This window comes from Corticium candelabrum, chromosome 7, assembly GCF_963422355.1.
Source record: "Corticium candelabrum chromosome 7, ooCorCand1.1, whole genome shotgun sequence".
NCBI classification, from domain to species: domain Eukaryota; kingdom Metazoa; phylum Porifera; class Homoscleromorpha; order Homosclerophorida; family Plakinidae; genus Corticium; species Corticium candelabrum.
This window is the reverse complement of record NC_085091.1, coordinates 6,147,915-6,159,255: the sequence shown is the minus strand read 5'-3', so window position 1 is coordinate 6,159,255 and position 11,341 is coordinate 6,147,915. Positions and strand designations below refer to the sequence as shown.

The 11,341-nt window shown below is 41.6% G+C and overlaps 1 protein-coding gene and 1 long non-coding RNA gene across 6 annotated transcripts; one reads left to right on the top strand and one right to left on the bottom strand.

The window, feature by feature from the left end:
* The first annotated feature begins 6,695 nt into the window (after positions 1–6,695).
* On the top strand, positions 6,696–7,710 carry LOC134182599 (uncharacterized). Of its 3 annotated transcripts, none has more exons than XR_009970365.1 (4): positions 6,696–6,792; positions 6,851–6,891; positions 6,946–7,002; positions 7,092–7,710. It is a non-coding gene; the product is annotated as an uncharacterized LOC134182599 (long non-coding RNA). The 3 variants fall into 3 exon arrangements; XR_009970366.1 differs by having other exon boundaries at positions 6,851–7,002; positions 7,092–7,183; positions 7,248–7,710; XR_009970364.1 differs by having other exon boundaries at positions 6,851–7,002.
* Positions 7,711–8,478: 768 nt separating this feature from the next.
* LOC134182456 (complement component C8 beta chain-like) lies at positions 8,479–11,106 on the bottom strand. 3 transcript variants are annotated; one of them, XR_009970334.1, is made up of 6 exons: positions 10,994–11,106; positions 10,813–10,925; positions 9,898–10,570; positions 9,223–9,839; positions 8,814–9,171; positions 8,479–8,725 (listed from the first exon to the last, which is right to left on the bottom strand). XR_009970334.1 is itself a non-coding variant. In XM_062649858.1 (4 exons), exons 1-3 carry the CDS (start codon positions 11,050–11,052, stop codon positions 10,185–10,187), a joined length of 558 nt encoding a protein of 185 aa, XP_062505842.1. In that variant the 5' UTR covers positions 11,053–11,100; the 3' UTR covers positions 9,222–9,839; positions 9,898–10,184. The 3 variants fall into 3 exon arrangements, 1 of the variants encoding a protein (XP_062505842.1); XR_009970335.1 differs by lacking the exons at positions 10,813–10,925; positions 10,994–11,106 and adding an exon at positions 10,679–10,759; XM_062649858.1 differs by lacking the exons at positions 8,479–8,725; positions 8,814–9,171 and having other exon boundaries at positions 9,222–9,839; positions 10,994–11,100.
* Positions 11,107–11,341: the final 235 nt, after the last annotated feature.

The window sequence follows — 11,341 nt, the reverse complement described above, 5'->3', positions numbered from 1 at the left end:
CTTGCGTTCGATTTATTTCTGTAACTGCACGTTTGAACTGATTCCGACAGTTCCGTCCGAAGAGCTTGAACTGCTAACTGACGGCGCGCTTTTTGGTGTGGAAGTTCGAGGCTACAATTGACACGCCCCGTTTTTTAAAATTTCCGGGAGAGTCATGGCGCACTACTTGCGGACATCAATATACTGATAGTTTCGTGCGCTCTATCGCTCCGACAGAGAGTATGAAGACGTAATCTAGATCGTAAAAGAAGTGAGGACGGCAGCCGGATGTGATCAAGCCAATGTTTGACCGTTGTTGACTGAACTCGGGGGTGGGTGGGTGGGGGGGGGTGAAACGGATTTTACGCAAGAAAATGTAGCACAAACAGTATACAACTTTAATCCGGAGCCTATAGCTTTACGTGTATCCGTTCTTTAAAATCTCAATATTAAAATCTTACTAGAAGGTTTTGGCTGGTGTAAAAATGTATCTAGATAATAGGTTGCATTTGAGACATTTCGTACGAAAAAGGCGGTACCTCGACTTGTCTTCGATGGTTCCAATGATACTCGATATGACACGTTGATAGTGTCGAATTCGAAAAGACATCGACCGCTCCACCCCAGACAGATGAAAAGACAGACAGACAGACAGAGAGACAACATTTACACAAACTAACTAAACAAACAAAACGAAAGACAGACATACAGCCATCAAACAAAGAGATAAACATACAGGCAGACATACATACATACATACATATAGACAGACAGAAATACAGACAGACAGACAGACAGACAGACAGACAGACAGACAACATTTACACAAACTAACTAGACAAACAAACAAATAAACAAGTAAACAAACAGACAGACAACATTTACGCAAACTAACAAAAAAACACAAACAAACAAACAAACACAAAAAATAGATAAACAGACAAACAGACAACATTTACACAAACTAACGAAACAAACGAACAACAAACAAAAACAAATAGACAGACAGATAGGCAGACAAACAGACAACATTTACACAACCTAACTAAACAAACAAACATACAAATAGACAGACAGACACACAAGCAACATTTACACAAGCTAACTAAACGCTTAACAAACAAATAAACAGACAAACAGACTGACAGCAACATTTACACAAACTAACAAAACAAACAAACAAACAAACGGACAGACAGATAGACAGACAAACAGACAACATTTACACAAACTAACTAAACAAACAAACATTTACACAAACTAACTAAACACTTAACAAACAACAGTTAAACAGACAGACAGACTGACAGCAACATTTACACAAACTAACTAAACATACATGCATACATACATACATACATACATACATACATACATACATACATACATACAGACAGACAGACAGACAGACAGACAGACAGACCCCGGATGTGGATGGCGGGTCAACGTACTTGAATCGCTTGTTCGTTATTAGTAGTTTCTCTCTTCGACTTGCTTTTTTTGCTCAATCCTTTTCGAACGTCGCTTCTTGAGAAGACAGCTTGTCTTAGCTCTTTATCGTTGCTTCTTTTGGGATTCTAGTCGCACGCGGTTTTCTCTTACTGATTTGGCTATGTCTCAATCATCTCAAGAAGAAGAACAATGCCCTATCTCTGATTGCGTCTTCACCGGAGCTCTGAGACGGGTTTTAGATCACTTACGTCAACATCATGACCCTACCGCCTTACCGTCATCGTTCATCACGAATCACGACCTCATCCAGTGTCCCAAATGCTGCTGTTGGTTCAAACGCCTTCAACAACATTATTCTAAATGTAGCAATGCCTATGGAGCCTCTTCTCATCAGACCAATGCTGATTCTCAACCACTTCCGCAAAGGAATTGCATCACCTCCGGAAGAGATGGTGAGCTTCCGGTGTCTTGCCGTACTGCTCTGTCGACGAATAGCTTCTCAAAGAAATAGCAGAAGATATCTAAAGAAGCTGAAGCTTGGGATTTGATTTCTAGCTTGTCGATTGACACCATTCTACGTGCAAAACCACCCAGAACAGTCCAAAAATATCAGCTAATCTAAGATCTACATTTCAAGCTTGCTGCGCAATCCCGCTACGTCGAATAGACAATTGCCCTGATGATGAATGCGCTTGGAAGTTACTATTATTACTACCGAGAATGATTCTACAACCTCTAAGGAGAGGTGGAAAATCAAAGAAACGTGAAATTTTATTAATCTATGAAAAATTCTTAGATTACAAATGGGAAGAATTGCTACAGTTCAACACTCCAGACAACAAGGTTTTACATCAAAATCAAGGATCTTCACGGAAGAATGCAGCTACTCGACTAATAAGATGTGGCGAAATATCAAGAGCAGCAAAGATCCTCAAGAGTCCTGGTTTAGCTCCAACATCACTTGATACCAGAGACAAGCTTACAGCTAAGCATCCGTGTCGGTCTGGAGATCTGGATGATAACATCAGTTCGAATGAAACTTTATTTCAGTTGTCAAAAAAAGATTTGTTCAGCTCAATTCGCGGGTCTCCGCGAGGATCTGGATGCGGTCCATCAGGTTGGAGATATGAACACATTCGCCTCTTACTGGGGGCATGCTCTGTCAGTGACCATCTTTACAAAGCTTGCGCAGTCATTGCTAGGGGTCATTTACCTCATTCAATATCATCTCTTCTCTCAGCTTCCAGACTCATAGCAGTACCCAAGAAAAATGGAGATGTACGGCCAATTGCTGTTGGTGAAGTTTTTCGTCGGATAACAGCTAAAGTCATATGCAATCAGCTAAAGAGCAATTTTGCTGATCATTTGTCACCACTTCAGCATGGTGTGGCAGTAGAGGGAGGATCAGAAATGTTGGTTCATCATATCCAATTAGCCCTTGAATCTAATCCCAGTTGGGCATTACTCAAAACTGATATGTCAAATGCATTCAATTCCGTTAATAGATCAAACCTACTACAGCAAGTAGAATCTTCTTTTCCTGAAATATTAAATCATGTCAAATAGATATATGCAAATGTTGGTCATCTTGTTTACCAAATGGGAGAAGAAACAGTCCTCATCAACTCAGAAGAAGGAGTCCACCAAGGAGACCCGTTAGGTCCAGTTCTTTTCTCCCTCACAATGCATCCTGTCTTGAAGCAGTTACAACTACAGCACAACAAAGTTCAAGTACTAGCATATCTAGATGACATTTTTACTTGGTGAACCCGATGCAACCGTCAATGCAGCCTTACATCTGAATTCATCTCTTACTCCTCTTGGCTTATCAATATGTGATCAAAAATGTGAGCTGTTTACTCCTGACCCACTTAATACCAAACATTGCCCATTCCAAGTGACGAATCATGGGACTTTGGTCTTAGGCATTCCCGTGGGAAGTTCTTCCTTTGTCCTTTCCAAGTCTGAAGACATAGCTCACTCTGGTCAATCACTTTGCTCTGCTTTGTCTCAATTAGAAGATCCTCAGTCAGAATGTCTTCTACTACGTCATTGCCATGTTCCCAAGTTAAATTACTTGGCTAGGTCAGTATCACCATCTTTATTTCAGTCTGCAGCTGAAATACATGACAACATGACTCGAAGAACGTTTTGTAAAATATTGGGAGTGCCATCATTAGTCGATGAACGGTGGAAACAGGCAACACTTCCTATCAAATTAGGAGGATTTGGAATGACATCGGTCGATGCTATTGCTTCACTCGCGTTTTTAGGAGGATGGATGCATACTCTGTCAAACTTGCCTACTAGGTTCCCTCACTTGACTAACGATGTATCACTCTTGCTTTCAACCGATAATATCTTGAAGATCTCAGCCGATATTCATCGAGCTGTCAAGTCTACTGGTTGTGATGATTGCCAACATTTAAGTGAGTTTGTCAAACAGCCCAAGAAGTTACACCAAAAACGATCTAGTCAACTACATCAGACAAACGTAAATTCCTGCCTGGAAACTTCGATTTCTCAATCAGATAGAGCTGCGGCTAAATATAGATCAATAAGAGGTAAGGGAGCTGGGTCATGGCTGGAAGCCATTCCTACTGAAGAGATTATTGCACTGAAACCCGACAAATTTTGTTTGGCAGCATCTCTGAGGTTGGACATACCTGCACCTTTTGTCAACTGGAACATCCAGTGTGAATGTGGCAAGTTGGCAGATGAATATCATCTTCTTACATGCAAACATGGAGGTGGGCCTGTGTGGCAACACGATAAAATTGTAAATGCATGGAGAACTTGTCTACATGAATTAAAGATTCATCACGAGAAAGAACCTCGACATTGTTACTCTGGAAATGAGAATAGACCAGACATAGTTGTGTATGACTCTGGGTGTAGCTATGACCTTGATGTGGCTATGGCTCATCCTTTCAGCCAAGACACTTTAAGGCAGGCAGCTTTAGAGGAAGGTTTTGCTGCAGCAAGAAGAGAGGAAAGGAAGATGATCAAATACGAAAAACAACAACTTGCTGGCAATACATCAAGCCTCAATTTCACTCCTCTGGTATTTGAACATTTTGGAACATGGGGATCAGAAGCTACCAAGTATCTAAACAAACTAGCCAGAAGATCAAGGGACATTGAAGGCTATACAAATGAAGCTGACTTTAGAGGTTTTTGGAGAAAAAATTCTCAATAATATTACAACGATGCAACGCTAGAGTCATCCTCCACAAGCTGACACGTGTCGTCCCTGGAGAAGAAGATGAGAACATACACAATAGAGACTACCAAAGCAGTTTGCATTAAACTAAAGCTGAACTCAGTAGATTTCTTGTATTTAGTGTTAGAAATGTAACGTAGAGTTTGTGTTTCAATAAATGAGATAGACAGACAGGCAAACAGACAGACAGACAGACAGACAGCAACATTTACAACAAACTAACAAAACAAACAAGCAAACAGACAGACAGACAGACAGCAACATTTACACAAACTAACTAAATTACAAACAAACAAATAAACAGACAGACACACAGACAGCAACATTTACACAAACTAACTAAACAACAAACAAACAAATGTACAGATAGACAGACAGCAACATTCACACAAACTAACTAAACTACAAACAAACAAATAAACAGACAGACAGACAGACAGACAGCAACCTTTACACAAACTAACTAAACAAACAAACAAACAGACAGACAGCAACATTTGCAACAAACTAACTAAACAGCAAACAAACAAATAAACAGACAGACAGACAGCAACATTTACACAAACTAACTAAATAAACAAACAAACAGACAGACAGACAACATTTACAACAAGCTAACAAAACAAGCAAACAAACAAACAGATACATTTACACAATTTAAATAAACAAACAAACAAACAAATAGACAGACAGACAGACAGCAACATTTTTACAAACTAACTAAACAACAACCAACAAACAGACAGACAGACAGCAACATTTACACAAACTAACTAAACAATAAACAAACAAACAGACAGACAGACAGACAGCAACATTTACACAAACTAACTAAACAAACAAACAAACAGACAGACAAACAACATTTACAACTAACTAACAAAACAAGCAACCAACCAAACAGACAGACAAACAGACAACATTACACAAACTAACTAAACAAACAAACAAACAGACAAGGTCAGTGGATGGTCCGGCCCTTTAATTTTCTACATTCAATTTTTATGTTTTCAATTTTTATTTATTTTTATTTTTGTTTAATTTTTAATTTTTTTTTAATTTTAAATTTTATTTTAATTTTTAATTTTTGCTTGCATTCTTATTAGTTTTAACTTTAAATTTTAATTTGTAGTTTTTTCCTTTATATTTTTTGTAAAATTGTTTTTCATCTTTTGATGTTTGGTTCTTGTAACCTTTAGATTTATTTTTTAAAGTTTGATATTTAGGCACCTACGTGGTCAAAACTAGAAACTTGAACTCGCAGTTCGCTTATTCAATTTCTAACATGAATAGAAAATTGAAAATTGAAAATTGAAAGACCGACACTAGACACAGCTGCATCTCAGCGGGGCTTAACCTCGAACACGTGTCTTAGGAGATCACATTTCCAACAACAAGTAAGTGTTTGCTTTACTTTCCGTAACTAGTCTGTCCCCAGACTCTCTTGCGCTTGTCTTGTCCGGTGCTCGCGATTGGAATAATTATCAGAGCCCGGTCTGAGGCATCTTGCTGGGTACAGTGTCCTTAATTTAATTGAATTTGTACTAGCAATTATTGAACAGTTCACTATCTAGTCTAGCTGAGCGAACTGGTAGCGCGTAGCCACGCACGGGCACTGACCATGCAGAAACGTCAAGGATCGCGGGAGAACGTATTTTGCACCCACTTCTGCGTGCGTTGTGCACCCAATGCAACTTCTGCATGCGTTGTGAGAGATGCATAGACGATTCTTTGGCTCCTCGTGCGCGCCGCCACGTGACAACAAACGACAAGTGTACCAGCAAAAAACAAGCGGAGAGCGATCACGTGCACTAGAACTACAATCGTGCTTAGCTGCTGGGACTAAGAATAGGCAGTGTAGGTAAATTTTGAAGTCTTTCATCGTTTCGTGTGCCATCGTTAGCTAATTAGGTAATTAGCCGGAGTTTGCTCTTTCCGTATTGTAAGGCTGTCTGGTGCCCCAGATGCTATGAGTTGGAACTATTTCCGGAGACGATATTTGGGGGCGGAGCTTCTATACAACATGCGCAATCTGGAAGGTAACACACACCTTTCGCCGATCTCTCGCTGTATGTACGAAGTCCACGTTTCCGGGTCTGCTTCTGAACCGTAGATCATCTTGCCGTTGGCTAGACTTTGTAAGTAAGTTCACTACTTACCATTTCGTGCATTTTGTGAGAGACTGTGCCTGCGTAGAGATGCGTAGGAAGCCATTTCTTGAGTACGGCTTCTTGAGGGTAAGTAAGAGACTGTTGTTCAAGCTGAAGTCGCCTGATTCACAGTTTGAACAGATACACGTGGAGTGGAAAGACAGACCACTCATTGCCTAGCGATGGAAGTTTTATCAGGTGAAGATTTTGCGGAGGGGAACCCATTCGGGGTAACCGAACGTGACGCACTGTGTGGCTGAATAGGACTACTTGTTTCTCCCATCTAGCGTTTTTGAACTGTGGAACTGTGAAACTGTGTATCTTGTCGAACTAGAGTCAGCAAAAATTCGTCTAGCCTATTCAACCTTCATGGAAGGGGGTGAGCTCATGAGCGCTTCTAGATCACTCGATGTACTTGGCCTGATTTTTTGTTTGCTATACAGAGTAATAGTCTTGGCTGCTGGTTCAATCCAACTCCACTGTATCAAGCACATTTCTCGACACAAAACCTGTGTAAAACTTGATTTTATCATTTAGCAGTGTGTTGAGCGATTCAGTGCAACTCAGACTTTGCAGATGCAAGGTCTTACTCGAGAACTCTAATCTTGCTTTCAAGTTCCACTATTTCATTTGCTTGCTGTTCAATTGTCCGACGTAAACCATCAGCTTCAGCCTCAGTGACATTTTCGACAATCAACATCTTCACTTCTATAGGATCACTATAGACTCTAGACATGTTTTGAGCAACTGACCTGAGGATGAGGTAGAATAGCCTCTGCTTTATGATTTAGACATTGCAGCTATGGAATAGCTAATGCGCGTGTGTTGTGTTACTTTAGATATAACTGTTGCTGGGACTTGTAGGCTAGCAGTGCTAATTGTAATATACAGACTGTAGTGTGTGTACTCTGATCTGCGTCAGTATCTATTGAGTGCAAGTTATCACAGTAACATCTTCAACTTGGCCAATCACATATATACAGAAGCAAGCTAGTCTGCCCAGAAACAACCCGGAACGTCCTACATCATGTAACATGTCTAGTTACCTCAACTAGGTTCCCAGGTGGCATGATTTCACTCGCTAAAACTGATCCATCACTAGACAATGAGTAGTCTGTGCTTCCATTCCACGTGTATCTGTTCAGGGTGTGAATCAGGCGACTTAAGCTTAAACAGCAGTCTCTTACCCTTGAGAAGCCGTACTCAAGAAATGGCTTCCTATGCGTCTCTACGCAGGCAAACGTCTCTCACAAGATGCACGGAATGGTAAGTAGTGAACTTAGTCACACAGACTGGTCAACGGAAAGATGATCCACAATCCAGAAGCAGACCCGGAAACGTGGACTCGACGAAAGGTGCGTGCTACATTCGAGATTGCGCATGCTCTAGAAACTCCGCCCCAAAATATCGTCTAGTCCACGAAGTACAGCTAGAATTCAGATCCAAGCTCACGGATTCGACGCTAGATTCACTTGGACTAAGGATAGACTAGTTGTGCTCTAGACCACCATTTCATCATTGGTCTTCATTCAGTTCCACAGCTGCTGATGCACCTGAAACTTAGCCTTTTAATTAACACGCGACAAGTGTCATCTGTAGTAGACAACATTACAACCAACCACCTAACTACATGAAGATAACCAGACACACTGTGCAACTCAGCCAATTCGGACCAAAATGCAATGACAGACTACATTTAAATTACTCAATAACTACATCTGCCAGCCACGAAACCTCACAAATATTTCCATTTCCCTAGGCTCAGCAGAAGCAAATGCTACAGCAGGAAGGATACTACACAACAGGAACAGCAACAGCAAAGGTCATACTTTGTGTCTTAGTAGGAAGACCTACTTGTAGTCAATCTCTTCTACTCGTTGCACACCCACCAACTATATAGCGAGCTCCTCCTCACGACAACCTGTAAACGAATTGACATTTTAGTCCAATAACATCACTAAGTTTATATCAATGACCAACTGCCATTGAATACTGCCCATTACACTTACCCAAAACTGTATCACACTAGGGTGGACAATCTCTCGGAATGCAGATTCCATTATCATCTCTGACACAGACGAGAGTGCTTTCATTGTAGTCTCTCAACTCGATGTCGTCAATCTGAACATCGTCATTGCCGTTGCCAAACCCAAAGTACTCGATGGAGATGGACCCCTTCACAGGATCGTAGAAGGGGAGCAAAAGAACCGAGTCTCCACCACTGGTGGCTGTGGTGCCATACAGAACCTGCATGTATCCATCATTCGTCTCTTCTTTGTGAGTGCAGACGACAAAGTCTCAAAACAGGGTCCTGTCTCTGAGGCTAAGAGCTACCAGTTACTTCGTTGAGTTTCTCTTTTCTCTTTCCTAAGAGAACATAGTATAGGAAGTAAACGTATGAATAATATTATAGCCAACCTTATATACAGCCACTTGACTGATTGATATCTTCATGTACTACCATGTGGTGATATCAACCAGACTGGCTGCCAGAGTTACAAAGATCACTTCTGCTGTGGCTGCGGAAAAGTGAAGACACTGATCGGATTTCATGCATCGACTGTTCGACCATTGTGCATTACAGGGATAGTCCCTCTCTTTCAGAGTATCTGGATCTCCTTCCAACTAGTAAACTCTTGCTAATGCTTCCCCGATTCGAGATTCCAAACTCTTTAATGTCACTAAGTGCTCTGATTGTAGCCATCCATAGAGACAAACATAATGCCTCCGTTAGCGTCATAATTGAGAACAAGACCAAGCATTGAGAGTCTCTTGGATGCCAAATCACCACTGTTGTAGCCGTTGTAGAGATAAAGAAGTCAATGGAATGTTATGTCCCTACTGATTTTTCGGGAATTAACAGACCACCCGATCCCTGCAATGATGCTGACATATCAAACTCCACCCTAAGAGTCTTGTCTCCCTCCCCACTGAGATCGTCCCACTTAAATGGTACGAAATCTTCATCTTCCTCGTCACTCTTACAAGCTAAGAGCTCCCAAAGAAACATACACATATCGTGTTGACAAAGGTTCCTATACAACAGAAGGTGACTCAAAATGTACAACTAGACAACCACACTGACAACAATACCTCCTCTAGGTACACAGTTACAGCTATCTCCAGCGCCTTCTTTTGCAGTTGTATTTCATGTGTCAATTATTTCCGATCCAAGTAAGGACAGTAGATCCTCTTCTGCACCCACTCCGCTGTAGCATTTATACCAGGCTTTGTGATCTCGACACTGATATTGTAATAATGCATATTCCTGTCTTCATCAAACTCTAAATCACCATTCGCATCCTTAGCCTCACAGCCCCATTTCTGTTCAGCATCTTCTTGAAGAAAGAGATCACTTTCTTTGAAGTCGACAAGATCGGTTATACGTCCAAGGGTAAACTTATACAGTTTAGGGTAAACTTATACAGTTTAGGATACTTGGCTAGAGAGTCGAGCCAAGAGAGAAATGCTGTCTTGAATCCGGGTGCATACATGTAAGCCAGAGCTGAAACAATCTCCTGCTCGCCTCCTGCCACTGATAGAGACATGGACTCCCATTCAGTGATCTTTCCCGTTTCCACTGTCACTTTGTTGAATTCTACCGAGTGGTAGCTGTGGAAAAAGCGCTCCACGTCCTCACGAATTTCCTCAGCAGACGCCTCCTTACTCTGATACATCTCTCTGGATCCGACCTTGCAAAATTCGAGTTGACCTCCGAACAGACTGGCTTTGATATAGTGAGTTCCCCAGCGTAGAACGAAGTCATCTATAATCAGAACTTATAAGCAAATGCCCCTCAACTTTTCCAGCTGTCAAGAATGACAGACATAGATACTGACACTGTGGAGCATGCATCTAGGGACAGCATATGTACATTTAGTCTTGTGCAGAGCCACGGTCTTAGGAAAATGTGTGCCCCCTCAGCCAAATCTTTGTCTAGGTTCCTACGCCTCTGACTGAACGAAATGACGCAAATACAACTCACAAACGATGAAACTTGACACTCACGTAGTAAGTCTGGACCTCCCGGTGCATAGTATTGTAGCGGCAAGCTCATAAAATCTTTGAGAAACTCGGGGTTGAGATGGTCGGACCCAATGGCATCCAGAAACAACTCGTACCTAAAAATCGCATCATTCTTCACACACAGACAGAAACTGATTGATATCTACTAAGCGTTCAGACGCACCTGGCGATGTCTATGACCACCATGCCCATGTACAAGTTCTTGGTGTGAATCTCCGACATTCCGTACGCTTTTGTGACGCTCGTCGACTTTCTGAAGAACGACTTCGACTCTCCCGACTCCTCCATCAGGTAATCGGTGTATTCCTCTGCGCTACCAAACACCATCGTGAACATTGGTGTGTCATAGATTCCTTGTACGCTCATGGTTTTTGGCACGTTGTGCGTGTCGTACCTGAAACGAGACGTGAATCAAGCGTGAATGACATACAGCATGCCGGCACTCGTGTGCGCGCAATGGTCGCACTCAAATGAGGCAGAGCAGTCTCTCTAGATGAGGCTGCCACGACGA